General features: G+C 41.3%; 1 protein-coding gene across 2 annotated transcripts in view; it reads left to right on the top strand.

Moving 5' to 3' along the window:
- The first annotated feature begins 1,687 nt into the window (after window positions 1-1,687).
- The window catches only part of SEMA3C (semaphorin 3C), a 116,512-nt gene continuing 98,651 nt past the window's right edge, over window positions 1,688-19,548 (top strand). The window contains exons 1-3 of one of the 2 annotated variants that reach the window (XM_063155615.1): window positions 1,688-1,731; window positions 1,926-2,019; window positions 5,093-5,233. In XM_063155615.1, coding sequence (XP_063011685.1) covers window positions 5,131-5,233 — 103 coding nt within the window. In that variant the 5' untranslated portion in view covers window positions 1,688-1,731; window positions 1,926-2,019; window positions 5,093-5,130. Of the gene's footprint in view, window positions 1,732-1,925; window positions 2,020-3,728; window positions 3,808-5,092; window positions 5,234-19,548 lie in introns of those variants that run through there. The other variant, XM_063155616.1, reaches the window with a different exon arrangement.

Below are 19,548 nucleotides of genomic sequence, written 5' to 3'. Positions count from 1 at the left end.
GTTTGGTTCATCTAAAAGCATCAGTGAATTAATCTTCAAGGCATGATCTGAAGTGGATCAAGCTTTCAAAAATTCTGGATCCATTTATTTTCTGGCATCAGCTGCAAATCTGACTTTTCAGAGGACAGACCATTCCATATACTTTTGTATCCTCTGGGATGGTAAGCGCCATACAATATTGAAATTTCTTGCTTGAAGAGAGCACTAACTTTGCTAGCCTGGCACTGAAGCCTGGGGAATATACCATCTTTGAAATACCTGTGACCCTCACTCATGCAAAAGAGCCTTTACACAAAGTAACCAACAGACACAGGCCATAAAGCAATCCACATGTATAGACAAAATCTGTTTAGTCAGGGTGCTGTGTTCAGGCTACTCCCTCACCTCTGGCTATAATACCACCACTATTATTGACTGCTTGGGTTAGTATGGCCAGAGTGTGTAACAGTCGGAGACAAACTTAACTTGAGCATGTGCACACTCATTGTGGGTACTTGTTTACTGGTTAACATATTTCTGGCTGTGGGAGATGTCTCCAAGGGCACCACGAGATGTGCTCCCCTCTAAGTCGTGCTGAGCGACCCACACTGCCTTGACAGGATCACAGACCATCTCTCTCTGCAAAAGTGAAAATCCTGATCCAAAAGGAGTTTGCACCCAGCCGGTCAGAGCAGCACAGACAGTTTAGGAAAACCTAAGTGATGGTTTTTAAGACAAACCCCAAGTGATGTTGCTTGGAAAATCTTGGACTTTAACACAGTCGACACCTTGGACAAATTTTTCAGTGCTGGCCCGCTGCTGTAAGAGCACAAATCTCACCAAATTGGAAAGGCTGCTCAGCGTATCTTGGGGAAAACTGAGCTTGAGCAAATACAGCTCCCAATCTCCGCAAAAAAAAGCCTCTGAAAACTGGGGAAAAACACCTGGATCAATCAGAGGGCTGAATCCAACCACCTTCCTAACGCTTCTCTTAACCTTCTTCGCTTTTAAAGTTTTGAATCTCGGAAATAGTTCGCGGGGAGCGCAAGAGCCCCATGCCAGGGTCCGCCTGTTACCCAGTTCCCGTCACGGCCGCCCGCTCCCATTCCCTCTGCACAGTGACCCCTGCCGGCCTCCGCCCCCTCCCGCATCCCCGCGGCCGCACCGGGGCTCGGCTCCGCTCCCGGCCCGGGGCCGCTCTGCCCGGGTCCCGCCGCTTCCCCCGGTCCTGCCCCGGCCCCGGCCCCGGCAGCGCTCCGGCAGCCCCGGCACGGCCCGTCCGGCGGGGCAGAAACTTTCCGGGCGAGTTCCGCTCCCGCTCCGGGCGCGATGGGCCGGGGGCTGCGGCGGCCGAGCCCCGCGGGGCCGAGCGCGGGCGCTGCGCCCCTCAAGCCGCCGTGCCCGCCCCTTGCGCCCCTCAGCCCGCCATGCGCGCCCCTCTGCGCTTTCTGCGCGCTCCTTGCGCCCCTCTGCCCGCCCTGCGCTCCCTGCGCTCCCTTTTCGTCCCTCAGCCTGCCCTGCACGCTGCCCGCGGCGCTGCCTGGGGCGGGCGGACGGGCCGGGCGGCAGCCGGCGGCGCGCAGGGCGGGGTGTGGCCTCGCCATTATTTATGAGCTCCAGCCCCTATTTGCTCAGCTAATGATGCACCGGCGGCCGCCGAGCCTCGCCTCGCCGGAGCGGCGGCCAGGGCAGGGCAGCGCCTGTAACTGGAAACCAGCGCCGGCACCGCGCGGCCGCTCCATTCACTCCTAGGTGCGTGCTTGCGCGCAGGGGAGAAGCGCTCCCTAAGCCTCAGGAGTCACTGCCAGGATTATTGCACAGAGGAGCCGGGAGTATCTTTACAACCACCACGAGGAAAGACTTTTCTTCTTTTTCCCTTTTTTTTTTTTTTTTTTTTTTTTTTTTTTTTTTTGATTTTATTTATTTTACTCTCTGCCGTGAACCAGGTTTGGAATTAAAATGTTCTGGTAGCAGGAGTGGAGTCTATAAACTGATAGAAACCAGACAGAAATCAGTAATACTGCTGCTTCCAATAGCCGGGTAAGCTATAACTTAAAGTTCTCTTTCTTTTCTGTAATAGATGTGAAATGTCTCTGATGGTTGGAATTTGCTGCTGTTCACAGGTAGTTAAACCAGTGCTTTCCAGATTGGCACAGTCCGTGTTTGGCAGGGTTTTTTGGTCTTTTTTTTTTTCTCCTTCATTTCTCTTCTTTGCTCTGCCAAATGATTTTCCTTACAGGATTTAGGGGTAGGACCGGGCTGTAGCAGATGACACCTGCACAGCGCTTCCTAGCAAAGCGATGCTTTCCAGAAGCCGTGCCGCATGCTGCCAGCGACCTCCGTGGCAGCGAAACTTCACTACTTCACTTTCGTAGCGGTTTCTCTGTTTGTGTACAGTTAACGCTAGAATGTAAGAACAGAAATGCAATTAGACACTGCTTTTTGTCTGTCCTGTTGGATTCATAATACTTGCAAGGCTTTAGGTCTGTGTGTTGTCAGCAGAGATCATGTGCACTGGACGTGCTGAATATAGTATCATGACTTAGTGAGATAAATTCAGAGCTGGGATATAAGCCCATAGCAAGAGTCAGACCTTCAATGAGCTGTCAGTTACCAGCTCTGTAAATCTCTGAAATTAAACCTATTTCCATTAGGTAACTCACATGTCAGGCACCCTGAGGTACCTTTTTGTCACTATATGCATTTAATATTTATGTGCCTAGCAGCTGGGTAGGAACCATGCTGCTCAGCACTTGAATCTTATATTTGCCTGTCACTTCTGTGTTAACGGTGAAGATCTGCAATTTGAGCAATGAGATGTAGCAATGTTTCACTCCTCTGACTGATTACACCAGAATTGGCAGGAGGCACGAGAGTGGGAGGGAAAGAGAGCTGAAAGGGTTTTTTTTCTATTATTGTTTCCTACAGAATAATTTAAAGGCAGAAGGAAAGCCGCACACTTGTTCCTCTTTGACTTTTTATCTATATTGCAAAGAAAGCATAGTGTTACTACTGTAAAATACTTATCCCATTGCGTCTGTTAAATCACATGTTCTGTATGATTGGCTATTTATTTTGGCCTGACAAAGAAATTTTATTGGGATTTAATGCCATTTCTCTCTTAGAAGAGGAGTAAGTTAAAGGATATCCCATGGGCAAGTCACAAGGTTTTAAATTTAAAGCCCACAAAGCAACATTAGTACTAGAGTTCGTGCAGCCTGTTTAAAAATTATTCTTGGCAAAAACTCTGCAACTATCATTTTATTAGTGAACAGACCCTTAGAGATAATTTGGAACTGGGCCAGAATGGATATGTTTTTCCTACAGACCCGATCCGTAGCTGGCAAATTTCTGACAAGGTTGTTTTTGTCAATTAGCGGAGTTGTAGAATTGCTTGATCTCCGTGCATTTCCCAGCACTCGGAGCAGATAATGAAGGCGAGTTCAGAGTGTGGGCTGCAGAGCTCTGCGCTTTCGTGCGCGCTCTCCTTCCCACCGCCAGCCTGGTGTGAAGTCCTGGCGCACAGAGAGAAGCCTTTCCAAGCGATTTACAGTGAGTGGATGGGGGCTGACAGGGGTGGTAACGAGATACGGGGCTCTCACCGCTAAATCAGTGGTGTGGATCCAGCCCAAGCCAGTGCTGACCTGAAGTCATCCCTGCCTGACAGCTCATTCCTGCCGGGTGCTCACAGCCGGTCCTTTAAGGACAGGTGTGAGCCTCAGAGGGACGAGGCTGTAGAAGTATTGGCTGTAGAAATACTGGCTTCCACTGGAGGGACTGTAGTGCTGGAGCAGAGCTGAGGTGAAGATTGCCAAGCTGACTGCACAGGTAACCAGTCTCTTAATAAAAATAAATGTACAGCCTTTAAGGATGTCTTCTAGCTATAGGGGCTGTGACTTTCAAAGTGCTTCCTGTTGCCATAAAATCAAGTATATCACGTGAGTGATTAACTAATAAGTGGTGTCTAGTAGGAAGGCTATTTGCATCAAAAAGAAATATATATATATAAAAGCAGTGAAATAAAATGGGCCTAAAATGACAGCGTTGTGTATTCTCACTTTTGCAGTTGAGCTGACAAAGTTGTTACAATAGGCAAAATGAAGTTTGCACTTCACAGTTTTTGGAGAGATGCAGCTTAGTAGCAGATGTGATACAGATATGCACTGTTCAGCTTCTAATGGTGGCTGGGTTTTTGGATCTGGTCTGAAGTCCATTAGAAAAGACACTTTCCTCCAGTGATTTCAGTAATCTCAAGTCCTTCCTGAACTAAGCAAACATACAGAGTTCTGGAGTGTTTTCTGAGTCTCTGAGATGCTCAGGCTTCTCAGCAGTTAACTCCTATAAATGAAGGTTCAGCAAATGTGCAGGAGAAGTAGCAGATATATCAAGTGTGGTATCATTGTCCAACTCTGGGATTCTTAGTGCCCTGTAAGAGTCAGTGAGAGCAGGTGTGTATCCTGAAAGGAGCTAGCCCAAAAAGCAAACGTTGACTAACAGTTTCAAGCGTGTTGAAATACTTTTGGTTTCACAGTTTTGAAATTAATGACGTACACAGCCAGAATTTCTTTAAAGAAAAACTTCAAGGTGATTAGAGAGCTCAGCTTGCTAAAACTTAAATCTTATTTCCAAGCACCTTTGATTTCAGATGTTTAAAGAAAAGAAAGAAAAACCAAACAACCAATAACCCAAACCTCCCCCCCTCGCTCAACATGAGAGAGAGATGTCTAAAAATATCAGCCAGATTTTTATTCGTGAAACTTTATCTCCTGTCCTTGCTTTGCTCTGCCTTGACATTTAGCATAATTATATTTCCAGCAGGTGGAATTGTCTTCATTTTAAATAAACTGAGTCTAGTGCTGTAGTCTGCCCTAGCCAAAAGTTGGGCTCTCTTGGTTCCTACTAACAGGCAGAGAGTTTCCTCTTGTGCCAGCACAGAAAACTGCTGGGGAAAGCCACTTTCAGATGCACAAAAGAAAAACAGAAGTGCTGTACCTCCTTCACATCAGTAATTATGGCTTCAGCTGGAAGAGGCCTCCAACACAATCTTTCCATACTTCTGTTTTTGCTCCACAAGAGTGTATGAGAAGAGTAATGTGATATTTCTCTCTTTCAGGTTTCATTTCTTGGATATTAAGTTGCAAATCTGAAGAGATGGCGTTTCTTGCAATGAACGTGTTGATTGGGATATTTATTTACTTTAGCAGTGTAAAAGGATCTTCCCAGCCTCAAGCAAGGGTGTTCCTAACATTCAATGGTAAGAAAGAAGATAAACATTCTTAAACAAATATTATGATTGAACATTTTCTTCTTCTCTTCAAATTCAATAACTGAGTAGAAACTAGCATTTTGATCTGTGTCCACAATTAGAGTTTTTGGTTTGTTGCTGAGGCACCTGTCAGCCTAAATTTGATTCTTTTACCAGAGTCTACCTATTGCTGTAGATGCATATTTAATATATAATTAATAATTAGTGGACTTTTTATTTTGGATTATTATGACTTACTAACAATTAAAGGCTTGTTTCTTATCTGTAATTTTGCTTGGAAAAAATATAACGCATTACATGTGGTGGAGCTTATTAATGATTTGAGTTGCTTTCCTTTTCAGTCAACTGAAACACTTTATATTCTGAAAATGAGGCTGCCTGAAGTTTTACCAGAACAGTTAGCCAGGCACAGAGTCCTTTGGAAAAATTCCATTCCTTGTGCACTTTGTGCTCTGTGCAGGATGTACATACCGTGTAGCAGTCACTGATGCCTTCATACTGTAACCCAGCAATGAAAATTATAACTTTCAAAAGAAAGTTTCTTTTACTTCTGAAGTGCTGAGCAGTACCTCATTGCTGCAATTGCACCAGTATTGCTTTTAATAGTAAAGTAACTTATTCTTCTATTCTTAAATGCTGATTTTAGCCACCACTTCAGAATGTGTGTGTTCTTCAGCTTACAGTGCCTGTTAAATCTGAGTTGAAACTTTCTGTCACTAATTATAGAGGCATTGAGTTTCTCCAGCCCTCTGCCTTTTCTGTGATTGTCTTTGAGGCATGAGGGCTTGCTACTTCCTGCACCAATACTGCTTGCATTAGGATGGCTTCTGTGGTTCATTAGTGCAGGGATGCCCTGCCACTGCCTTGGGAATACTCTGTGTGCTCTGGAAATCTCTAAGAATTGCTTTAAAAATAGTAGAGCTAGTAAGTATCTCAAACTTCTACTTGCTACAATGATCAATAACTATGAAAACATGAGACTGAGAGCATCCAGAAGGAGACTGTCAAGTTAGACCTTCAGCAAATAACCAACCAGAGTTTGAATAATTAAATTATAGAACAAGGGGCCCTAAACTGACCAATGCAGTACTTAATAGGTGTAAAATAGCATGGCTCCACTAAAAGCAGTAGTAGGAATTGAGTTCCAAGAGGGAATTCAAATGAAGAAGTAGGGATAGGAGTTTATTTTCCTTGTTTAAAGTCTGCACTGGTTTTGGTGGAGATGGAGCTGTTTTGGCACGACTCAACACAGAGGCAAGTGTGGCTGTGGTTGTGTGTTACATTGCAGGTTTGCCACAGTTATGCACAACAGGCTGATTTAGATTGCCACATCATCTCCTTGGTGGCCTTGAAAGTAATCTCAGCTTCCCTTGATCTCTGGTATGACCATGAAGTAGGAAGTGTTCGTGTCTTGTGGTATTCAGCCTTGTGAATGGGAAAGAATTATAATGAGAGGAAAATGGTTTTGACAGAAACTCAGGAGCTTTTGTCTCATCACAGGTATCCTGCAAGGCTGAAACAGTGAAGCAGCCATAGGGCAAAAGACCCCAAACCCAGGAATTAAAAAAAAAATACTGAATTAAAACCTTAGTTTCTGTGTCCCTGAAAGGAGGTTGTCCCCCCTTCCTTTAGAAGGGGCTATGGCAGCTTCATGCTGCAGTGACCCCTTTGTCTGGTCAGGTCCTTGGGCCCCAAGGGCTCTGTCCCCTGTGCCAGCCCTGGGGACACAGCCTTGCCTCACCAGTTCTGCTGGAACCCTCCTTGGCTGCCTTGGTTAGAGAGCCTTGCAGTGCTATCTGATTTTCTTGAAACTGACTTTTTACTCTCCCTCATACTTAACAGCCAATCTTTGAAGAAGAAATTACATTTTTAGGTCCTAAATTTTTTATTGGGTCTTTTGAAGTCATAAAAGTAAAAAATGAACTATGTGTTTTTACAATATGAGAAGTATGTCTGAAATAAAAAGCTAAGCTTTTTGTGTAATATATAAACAGAAGTTTTATTTTTAAACCTGATTTCCAGATGGTAAGAAACAACTTTCATTATGTGAAAAGAGTTTGCAGGTTGTTGTGTATACCAAGGTAATGGTCCCACCTGTAGTATGAATTTCTGTTCTATAAATCTTTGTTTGCGTACATGAGTAGAGATGTAATAGAAAAAGGTGAAACTTTGTATTGTTCTCTAGCTATTGTTCTCTAGTGTCATAACACATTTTTTCTTCATAAGCTGCTTCATAACTTCTTGTTTTTAAATCATGTAGAAATACCAAGTTATTTGGCAGTCTCCTTGCCCTGAGAAGCTGTCAGTTTTTATGGAGAATTGTCACTCTTTTAAAGTGCATCATTTGAAAATAAAACCATAATTAGGACTCCTTATGTTTTAAGTGACATTAGACAATGAAGACAAGTCATTCAAGCTTAGGATACTTATGTGATATTTTTCAGGTTCTGAATTGGATTTGGTTCAGTGTCTACAATTGCATTGCATAAGTTTTGGGGGTAGAGTGTATACAGGAGGAGAAAATGAGTGATGCTTTTCAAAGCTAACCTGCTCCTTCAGGATCAAGTCAATTGAGCTTATTCACATTGCAGCATTTCTCATGGGAAAATCCAGCAAGTATCTTGACCTATTCTGTTTTTCATCAGGGAAGATAAAAATGCGAATCATTTGAATCATGGGCTGCTTTTCTCTTTGCCATCTACTTCATTAAGAATCAAATGTAATTAAAAAGTGCGCCTGGGTAATACCTCAAGAGCCTGATAATAGGGATTTTGCAATTAACTTCAATGGATGAAGGACTGCAACCCTAACTTCTGTTTCTGAAATCAAAAGCCTGGCCCCTTGTCTAATTAAAATGTAGTTCATGCCTTAACTGAGGCTGTTAGCTGTGGGTATGACGTGAGTGTGGAACTCACTGCTGTCTGCACCCCGAGTGCCTTGGAAATTGCTGTGCTGCGCAGAACCCTGAGGCCTGATTCCTGTTGCTTGCACCTTGCATAGCCATTTACTCAGCTGGAGGAAAGGTCAGGCTGGAGCTGAGCTGCTGCTTTGCTCAGGTAATGCAGGGAACTGGGCTTAAGGAGAACCAAAGCAAAGGGGCTCTGGGTGTGCCTGGGGCGATTTTGTGTGACCTGATTGTCCTGTTCAGGGGGGATGGCTCAAACCACTGGTACCTGTACAAGGTCTGCACTTGAAGAGCTGCTGCAGCTGAAGAAAAAAAGATGGCCCCAAGCTTTTCCTATTCTGAAATTGCCAAGATGTGAAGCCTGTGGTGCAGCAGGTGCAGCAGTGTTGGGAATCATCTGCTGTGTTCCTGTTGTTCCTGGGAACCTGGGGTGGGGGAAGCAAAGGGCTCAACATGTCTCCCTGCACCATTAATACACTAGTCCCCCTCCTCCTGCCTCTTCTGGCTCCTTGTCCCTGGAATAGATGTTTTTTAATCTGCTTAAATCACCTATCATGATTTAAAGCACCATAGTTTATTTTCTCTTCATAGCAAAGGACTTACCTTATCTGTTTATGAACAATCAAGTGTGGTGCCTGCTGTTTCTCAAGCTCTGTGCATTCCTTCTTGTCACTGCATGTTCCTGAACAGATAACTGGGAGCTGTATCCTTCAGTCTTCACAGGGGAAAAGCCTTTCTGAAATCAGTGGGAGTATTACCAGAAAAAGGAAGGAGGTACTAGACTGCAGGTTAGTGTCAGACTTTGTTTCATTCCAACTCCAAGAGAGTTGGAATGAAACAAACCTTTTGGGTTTTGTTGCAGCCCTAAAATGCTGAGCCCTACCATTTTAACATCAAATTCTGATTTGATTGAAGCAGATAGAGTGATTTTTTTAAATAGTAAAGCAGATAGTGTATTTTTTAAAACAAAGCTTCTTTGCGATTTAAATTTACACAGCAAAGTGATAATTTCACAATTTACTGGGAACGTGTAATGCATTCCTGCCTTAAATGTCTGGTCTAGCAGATATTTCCCATGCAGATTCTTTTATTGCCTGCAGTGAAAATTCCATATGAGAAGTGGATCAAGGCTAATTTGCAGACAGTTTTGTTCTTCTCTTTGTTATAAAATTACTAGAACACGTAAAGGAATTTTAAGAAAGTATCAGTCAGATTCATTAATGACAATTAAAGTGCATAAAATGTCACCAGAGCAACAGCAGCACTTATTCAACTGTCAACATATTTTAAAAGATTTAATGCAACCCCTGTGGTTACCCTCAAGGAAAAATAAAGGAACTGAGAACCATTTTCCTTGCGCTCTTGAGCAACAGCAGTACAACTTGTTTTTAAACAATCCCTCATTGTAATGTTAATGTTACCACAGTTAATAAAAAGTTCATTTATTATTTGAGGGACTTTGTGCTGATGACAGTCTAGTAGGCAAAGGTTTACACTCATATAGTTGATTGGATCTTTTTTGGTGTCCGTGGAATGAAAGTTATTTACGAAATGAAGTAGAAGTAAAGCATTAAAAGAGAGGAGAAAAAAGAAAGAGATCCATGGTTTAATTTTGTTTACATGCAGAACTTACCTTGAATGTTCATATAGTTGCTTGATTTTCAGCAAATTGTGGGTAATATTTTCTCAAAATTACCTGATTTGATGGTTTCACAGCTTCATGGATCTTAAATAATGTTAATTTATAAAGTGTTGAGCACCAACAATATGAAAACTTTTCCAATTTAATTGTCTCTCACTGGAGATCTAAAAAAACTTTATTTGAATGCACCCAACTAAAAATAAAGTACTATTTTATCTTTAGTAGTGAAGATTGGTTTTTACAGTTATAGAATCACAGAATGCTAAGGGGTTGGAATGGATCTTAATGGGCCTGGTTCCAACATCCCCTGACATGAGCAGGGATTCCTCCCATTAGACCAGGTTGCTTAAGGCTTTATCCAAGCTGCCCTTGAACGCTGCCAGGGTTGGTGTATCCACACTCTCCCTGGCAACCTTCTTCAGTGTCTAACCGCTCAAGAGTACAAAAATTCTTCCTGATCTATCCTAAATTCACCCCTCTTTCAGTTTATGCCCATTTCTCCTTGTCCCATCACTCCTGCCAAAGAGCCTTTCTCTCTGGCTTCTCTGTAGCCCCTTGAGATACTGGAAGGTCTCTGGTTGCTGGGAGGCCTCCAGACCTCCTCCCCTCCAGGCACAGCAGCCCCAGCTTTCTCAGCCTGTCCTTGTGTGGGAGGTGCTCCAGTCCCCTTATCAACTTTGTGACCTCCTCTGGATTTGCTCCAACAGTTTCAAGTTCTTATTTTGGGGACACCAGAGCTGTGGTCAGTATTCCAGATGGGGTCTCGAATTGACAGCTTTGGTTGTTACAAATTACAGTCTTTGGGGGTAATTTTTACACTTCTGCCTTCTGTGTATTTTTTTTCTATGCCTTTTTTGTTTTTGTTTCTTTATTCTCTGTTATATAAACAGAGGCTTATTGCTATAAATCTCGTATTGAAATTCAATTGTTGAACAGGCTATGAGTTAAATGTAAAAAAAAAAAACATATTAAATGAAGCGTTATTTAAAAACCTCTGTATTCTTTCTAGAATTCCATGGTTTAAGGTCCTGTATGCCATATGATGTTGAATCTGCTTATTTTCACGTTCTTGTTCAGTGCCAGTGTCTTTGAGTGGCTTCGTTGACTTCATTGTCATTATTGTTGACATGAGTTCACAGGAGAGGATAATTTATTGTTTCTGTATTTAGTTAAATTGTGCCATGTGATTTGACTTCAGTTATGAAAATGGTCTTTTGCAGTAAAGCTGAAGTCACAGGTGGTGTTTGGTCCAGTTCTGTGTTTGTGCTCTAAAATTACTGTAAGAGGAACCCTCATGGGAAAGCACAAAGAAGTACGTCTTCAAGGTGGTTAATTATCAGGCAACAGAGGTGTCTGATGATTAAGCAAAGGTAGTTAATTACTAGGCAACAAATTACCAGCCTACAAATTTGATCCTGCTCTTGGATGAAAAGCTCATCTGAATTTGACAAAATTTGTGAAGACTTGTTTTTTTCTTGCACATTAATAAGTAGATCTGTTTTCTAAGAGATTACTTACTTCCTTTAATCTCCTCATGTTCCTGAACTCAGTCAATTTGACCTGTATCTGAACCAGCTGTGGTTTTGTTTGGTTTTTTAAACTTTGGTATGAAAAAATTAAACTTTATCTTAGAATATTTTGACAGATTCTTCACATCTTGGCGCTCTCTGCTTGTCGTAGAAGAAAGCAGCTTATCTTGGCCAATTCCATTGGCTCTGTCATTACAGTTCTTTCTTGCATTGCCTGTGCAAGGCAAATGCTGAAGTCCCTACGTAGGCAGTTATATTGCCATTATTCTACAACACATCTTCTTTTTATGCTTAGAAAAATGTGATGAGAGAGAAATGGCATAGACATTTCCAATACCCCATTTTTTTCCAGTGTTTGGGTACCAGTAACAAGAGCTCCTCTGTGAGCTCACAGAGCTCCTACTGGATGAGCTCACAGTGCACTTTGAGATGTGGAGCTGCACAGGCCTTTGTGTGTATCAGATGTAATTAGTGACGTGACTCACAATAATTGCTCATTTTATTGAAGTGCGTTGACTGAGGTCCTGCCATGAATAAATACAGAGACCAAGAACTTGTGCTGTGATTTGAACTGGCTGTTCCCTCAACGTGTGTGTTTTGTTCTTCTTGGGGCTGACTTTCTGAGTTCTCAGTAACACTCCTTAATAAAAAGACTGGGCAGTTTCTCAGGGGAAGGTCTTTGTGCTAGGGACACGGTTTACTGATTCACGGTGCAGCTCCTCAGCTCATCTTACCTCATCTTACACTCGGGCATCCCTGGCTCAGCAGACACCAGGTTTAAAGAAGGCTGTATGTTTTTCAGTTGATTACAGAGGTGGAGTCTCAGGGGTACAGCTGAGGAAAATGTGCTCCATTACCTGAGTGAATCAGGGTGATATTGTATCTCTCTTTCTGGGAATCAAGATAAACGTGTGTTTCCAGGAATGAAGAGAATGATTGTGGTTAACAGAGAATTTACCTTATTCAGTGCAAACTTGGTACAATTGCATTTGCATTGTTACTTCATCTGCCGCTGACACTGCTTCTTCCAGGAAGCAGAAATCCTGGTAGTGATTTACTGGAGCTAAGACTCAGGTGGAACAATGGAAAGAAGATAGGCAGTGATTGCTCTGCCTCTTCCATGAAACCCCTCTGGATCTGGGACCATCATCCCTTTAGAGAGTTTAGCTCTTCATCTTATCCTTGTGAATGTAAGGCAAACTATTCCTCCTTAATGAGAAGTTTCTTGATTGTTTTGTGTGCAAGGTTGCTGGAGGTTTTATTTCCTGCTCCTTTATACAGTATCTGGGATATTTCCACCTACTACTCTAACCCAACAAATCAGTTACACAAAAGTGAGTGCTACAAAGGTTCCTCAATTACCACAATGAATGCCCTAGATTATACAAAGATTTATTTTATTTTTTTTGGAAACACAGTACACATAGTTTTAACTTACAATCTTACAAGACTTTTATTCCAAGGCAGCATTTTGAAGGTGTTTCTTGCCATCTTACGTCTTACCTACAAGAAATTAGGCCATGGTATTTCATCATTCTCATGAAAGAAAAAAAAAATTTGTAACTCTCCATCATATCACCTTGATAGAAAAAAGTCTCTGGAAAGCATTTCACCAGTACACAACTCCAGTGAGTGCTGTCAGGGAGTTGCAAGAAATACAGGATTTATTGGGAGCTCTGTGTGTTGTTGGGAGAAGTGAATCTCAGATCTGGTGTGTGAAGGCCCTCAAATCACCATGAGATTAGAGACTGGTCTGTGAGCAACTTTCAGGGCTGAGCTCTTAATTTGTGTTTTAGCCACCATCTCCCAATGCTATATGTAATTTTTAATGGCATTGATAATATTGAGAAAGGGAGAATGGTTTTGGTTTTGTTTGGGTTTTTAAATTTTTTGTTTGGAGGCTGTAAGTAAATACTTCATATGAAATGCATCCTCTTTTTGTGAGAATGTTTTATTTCCAGTAAAAATTTCAAATGTAAATATGATTTTGTGAAATGCAATTTTTAGTGATACAATGGGATGAATACCCAGACTTCTGAACTGTTCTGCCTAATCTTACACATTGCTCTGGAATAAATTACTACCTCACCAAAATTATCTTCTAGAATGTGGATGAGGAGACATCACAATCAGCTGGGACTGCCAAGTTTCTTCATGGAAAAAATATGTGTATTGGCAGTTGCTTCTATTTTTTTTTAAAAGAACACGAATCCAAATTCTTTTAATTACAGGCACTGCTTTCAGCCATTAAGAAGGCCAGAATGGCATTCCAAAATTAAAAAAAAAAAAGGTTTTAAGAATTACACGGTAAATGTGTGATGTATTAAAATTCACTTTTAACTGTTGTCTCAAATGTTGTGTCCTTTTAGAATTGCCTTTGCAATTTCACAGTTCTGATATTGCTTTGAAATGGAACTGAAAAACACAAGGTCTTGTAAATCCCTCCCTGACAGTAATAGGCTTTCTCAGTTACATGTTCTCCTTATCATTTGTTGTTGTTTCTGTTGCTTAACAATTCTTTTCTGTTGTTTAATACCATTTCTCTTTGCCGTTCTTAATGAAAATATATTTATTTTCAAAAGCTTTGAGTTGTGCAGGGTAAATCAATTTACTTCAGCTCAGAATCAATTAAATTGGACAAACAGTTGTCTCCTTTTAACATGTGTGTAAATCAGACTTGATCTCTCAGTCTCCCAGCTCAAAGGAGCTGCAGAGTTAGATTTACAAGCATAAGAGAAATATGCCAGGCAAGTGTCTGTTCCCTTATTTAGCTCAATTGGCTGAAAATTATGAGCTTTGTTTTCTTTCCTTTTCATGATGCAAAGTTTTGAACAGGAGAAGTACCATGGTAGATATGCACACTACAATTGATAGTGCAACAGGAAACAGAGAGGGGAAGGCAGTAACAGTAGATGTATTCATTTATATTGAAATAGTGAAATACTTTCATTATTCTTAATGAAAAAAGGCATATTTATTTAGAACAGTGTTACAGATACATCAGTTTGAAGCCTTCATTTGTTGATCCCAAGCATTTTACTTGATTTGAACCTAACCCTTAAACAGAAACTCCTTGAGAACAGCTACTGCTCTCAGCAGAGTGGATTTTCCTTCTCCTCTGAGATATCCTCTGAGCCACAGCCAGCCAGGGGATGAAACACTCTTTTCCTTGGGTCCAGCACTGTCTGTCACACACCTCTTTGTCCTTTCTGGTGCATTACAATGGCACAGGGTAAACATCATGAACTGTGCTTTCTATGGCCCTTAGGAGCTCCTCCTTGTCTGCAGCAGCCAGCCTGCATGCCTCTCATTGCAGCTGTCTGAGACTGAGAGGCTGAGTCTCTGTGTGAGTATGTTGAGTGCTCTTACAAGGCAAATATCAAATTAGAACACAAAAATGGGAGCACTTGAATTTTCAGAATGGCACTTTCTGGGGTTTTTTAATATCGGCCAATTAAGATGTTATTTTCAAGGAGAGGCTTGGCATTTTTTCAAAAATTTACTTCTCGAGGCCTGAAAAGGCTTTAGTTGGCATGGAGAAGTGATCCCAGGCTTAGAGTTTGTGATGGCTTCAGCATGAACACAGCTGGAATTTTTTAAGCTGATTTGACTAAAAACCCACTTCCTGCCACTGTTGAAAATAATGCACCATGTATTTTATTTTTTTTTTACCTAAAGCAGACAAACCTACAGCAAAGACAAAAGAGTTTAAAGCCCCCATAAGGTGTTTTATTGTGGTTTGCATTAAGGAACTAAAACAGTGCATACACAGTTTTTAAATATGAAAATGAATATGCCTGTAAAGCCATTACCTCTTCTCTAATAACTTACCATCTTTGTAGCTTTTGTAAATCCCTTTAAAATGAGAAGACTGTCAGCCATTCATTTCTCCAGCAGTAACACTGTTTTACTTATGGATACTTGCAAATTTTAGGCTCTTTAGACAAAATTTTGAAAAGTGATGTAGGTAAAGAATCATTTGTCAGTATTTTTATTCCATTTTTTTTCAAGCTCCCTCTCTACTATTTCCTGATCTCAGGTGAATAGGTTCTTAATTTCACAGTAATACATGAAAGGCTAAGCTGCATAAAATTGCAAAAATAATTTGAAGCTTTCAGGTGCAGTCAGGTATACCACCGTGCATAAGCAGTGCCCAGAAAGTGGAGCTAGGAGAAGACTTAGGAACTTGGCTGGCATAGTTTGGCCCACCAGCCAGATCCAAAACACCACAGACTTTTTATCTGGTCACACTCTTTCCTTTGAGACATGGGAGAATCTGCTTGCACAGTGTGTGCTTCTATAGCTGATGAATTCATTTTCCCCAGCGCCCAGAGGGTGAGCAGTGGGTTCATGAAGCACCAGCATGGTCTTACTTACTCAAGAGAAAGAGCATGAATCTTGGTGCATTTTTGGGTATATGCGCCCCTGGACTAGTCAGAGCAGGCTCTGGGGAGGAAGGGCAAGCACAGGAATTCAGCATCTCCCCAGCAGCTGGGGAGAGCAGAGCGACCACCCTGATGCAGGGGCTCAGAGGAGGGTTTTATAGAGCAAGGCTGTGCCAGCTGAATCAATACAGGGGCAGGGTTCATACCTACTGGGGTAATTTACAGAGATGTGTTGGGTGGGGGAGACAACCTCACAGAATTAATTATGAAAATCCAACCAGCCCATCTTACTTGAGTTTGATTTTTTTTTTTTTTTCAGATACAGGAATCTGCCTGAAATGATGACTTAATTTCCATTTGCTATTAAAAAAAATGAAAAGGTAGATTTTATTCCAGATTCTCAGAGTGTCATTGGCAATTAAATTTTCTTCTTAAAAACATTCCAGTTATATGCAGTGTTGCAGTCCAGTGATGAGACCCCTCACCATTATTATTATTATTATTATTATTATTATTATTACTGTTACTATATTTGTGCTTATATCCAGTGCATTTTTATGAGTACTGGGATTTTGGGATTTTGGTATTGGTATTAGTATTGGTGCTGGCATCAAGCATTAAATACCGGTTATGAAGCAGCCTGTCCTTCTCCTTGTATGCTCACTTCCTCTCTTACCTTGTTCTTAAAGAGGTGGAAGAATTCTGCCTGGATTTTTCCAAGAGGCAAGCAGCTGAGTTTATTCTGTTCACTCTGTGTGGTGACTGTGACAGACCTTTGCTTCAAGGTTATTTGCTTTTGCACAAGGGGACAGTGGCATGGGAAGGGGTTTATGGCTTGCTTATGGCTATTGAAAGCTTCCCTGGCCAGCTGGAGATCACTTTCACGTTGGGTTGGATGTGAGAGAAAACATGCAACGTTTAAGCTCAACTAAACTTGAAATTGTGTGTAACATCAATAAACCACGGCACTCTGAATAAACAAGGTGGCCACTCACTGTTTACTGTTCCCTTTGCTTATTTTTCCAGCACTGTGTCTGTGACAGCCCCAACCTGTTTGCTGACCAGCTTAAAGTGGGTTTTGCTCAAAATAGGTCTAATTCTTAGCTGATAGGTTTAAATTCTGTGTGGAAATGTGGGAGACTGTGGGGCAATTTTTCACTAAAAGGCCCTTCAAAGAAAGCAAATATTTATCAGTGGAGAGTGATGGGGTGATATAGGAAGCACCAGGAGGTGAAAGGGGCTTGTAAAGGTTACTCACAGGCACAAAATACTGCACCCCAGCTCATGTAGTATGAGAACATTCACCCTTAATGTCTTCTCCAGAGGTAGTTTCCAGTTTCTTTGAGGCTGACGTCAAATCTGATGTCAGATCTTGTGTTGAAGAAAGAACACGTATGTTCTCTTAAGGTTCATTTAGGAGGCAAAATATTACTTTTCACATAAGAATGGAGCATAGTTCTGGGCTGTTGTGTCATTTATGTGTTAAAGTTTGCTGAAGTCATGCCGATTTATTTGTTTTGATTTGTGGAGATGAAAGATTGGGGAAAGAGGTTATTCAGTTTTGGACCCTCCCAGCATGAAAGATTCTGGTGCAATAGGGGCCACAAGGCTGCTGTGGGTGCTGGAGCACGTGGTGAGCAGAGATCCTTATGGTGCCTGTCTGATGAGGGAGTCAGACTCCTCTCAGCAGTACACAGTCACATCTGTTTAGATGATAGGTCTTTTTTTCCTTTTTTTCCTTTGTTTTTCCTTTCTTTCTTATTTGTTTGTTTTGTTTTATATTGTTTTTACTATCAGCATACCGAGACATTGACACGGGTTATACAAGGAGGCAACAGACCGGGCACTGCTCCAGGTATTTGAAGCTCAGCTAGGTGAGGTGCTGTGCAAACCCACCTCACCTCAGCAGGCATTCCTGTTTTGAGCAGGATTTTGGCTGACACAACCTTCAGATGTCTTTTCCAACCTGCGTGTTCTGTGCTTCTGTGATTTTATCAGAGATCGGCAGGTGTGAGGGTTAAGACGTTGGCATCTACTTTGGCAGAGTTTCCAGTACAGCTTATCTATTCAAGTAGTTCTGAAGAAGAAAGTTAGCTTCTCTCAAAAAGGTCAGAAATTTGACCCAACGGACCTGGCATCCTGTGTGCCTTCGTCCACAATGAAAGCCATAAACACTCAGCATCAGGAATTTTTATTTAGGATTTTTTTTCCCTGCAAATGATTGTGCCTGAAGTGCGTGTTTTCAAGACTGAAACAATTTACATGTTGTGTAAATTGTTTTCTTTCAGTAAAAAATAGAATAGATTTTCCTGGTGTGGAGGGGAAAATCATGGGTTGGTCTGATTTGGTTGAATGGTAAAATATAACAATTTCTCTTCTAAGGAATGGCAAAAATCCTAGATATGCAGCATTACACGGAATTATATGAGGACAATGTCATATGATTCTATGTGTATTTTCTGTACATAATCTCCTTTTTTCTCTTGTTTAAGAACAAGAGATTGCCTTCTTTTTAAACTGAGTTCTTTCATAATACAATGATTAAATCAGTGCGTTATGGTGGAGCATGAAATATGTAGCTAAATTTACAGCTTTAAATAAATTCTATAATACTTTAATTTATTTATTTATTAAATTCTATTGAACTCTTTTATTACCAAATCAGAATAATGGTTAAATTATATAAATAACATTTCCAACCATATATCATGGTATAATTTTGGTCTCAGAACAGATACTAGATCTTGTTCTGGTTCTGGCTTATTCTCCAAGTTTGTGTCTGTGTGTGTAATGTTACATAGAACAGATAAAGCAGATTCCTACAGTACACACTGTGTTTGGTGAGGTATACATGTCTACTTCTGGGCAAATTTTATGTTATCTTATGTATTATATGTGTATAGCAAAAACTGTTTCCTGAAATATGATAAAATTGCAAGTCCAGTTAAAAAATTCTGAATTACCTGGCCACATCCTGTTTTGAGTGCGTAGCATCCTAAATTTGTCCAAGCTGTTGTATTTTCTTTTATTTAAGTGGCTGAATTTGCATGCTCAAGCTCTGCCCTTTAGTGATGTGTGCACACACTTATACAACCAGCATAGAAAAAAATTAGTAACGTGATACATACTTCTGAGCTTAAGCTTTTTCTGCCTGCAGTTTACACTGTAATATTTTGAATATTTGACAAATCCATTAGAAGTGTATTGCTTATTAGCCTGTACAGACTTTGGGAAGATTTCTTTAGCCTTTTTGCAAGCCTATGCTGGTCTCTGACTGGCATTACTTATCAAAGTCCCTCTGTTGTTGCTGTCTGCCATAGAATCATGGAATCCCGTGGCTTGGAAGGGACCTCCAGCCGATATCATGCCCAAAGCAGGTCTGATTAGATCAGGTTGCTTTGAGACAAGTCTACTTAAATTATTAAAAATTGCAGTGGTGGAAATCCCACTCTTTGACATCGATGTTCCAGTAGCATTCCAGCAGGTCATTTTACACATAAGCAAGAAGTGTATTGCCTCATCCCTTAAGGCATTCCAGGCCACATTGGATGAGGCTGGGAACAACCTGGTTTAGTGGAAGGTGTCCTTGCCTATGGCAAGGGAGTTGAAATTAGACAATCTTTAAGGTCCTTTTCAACCCAAACCAGTCCATGATTGATTCTAGGATTTCCTCTTTACATTTTCTTTTTGAAACTGAAGAAACTCAGTTCTCTCATCTCTCCATGGAAGCCATGTGGTCCAGGAGGTTGTATCTTCTCTTTGGCTTATTTTTAGTCTTGGAAAGTTACCCTGTCATTCTAATGGTGAGCTGCTCACTTCAGTATCTGCTCTCTTCACCCCTC

Source organism: Melospiza melodia, chromosome 4 (genome assembly GCF_035770615.1).
Source record: "Melospiza melodia melodia isolate bMelMel2 chromosome 4, bMelMel2.pri, whole genome shotgun sequence".
Lineage (NCBI taxonomy): Eukaryota > Metazoa > Chordata > Aves > Passeriformes > Passerellidae > Melospiza > Melospiza melodia.
The sequence above is the reverse complement of the archived record's forward strand: the minus strand, read 5'-3'. Positions and strand labels throughout refer to the sequence as shown.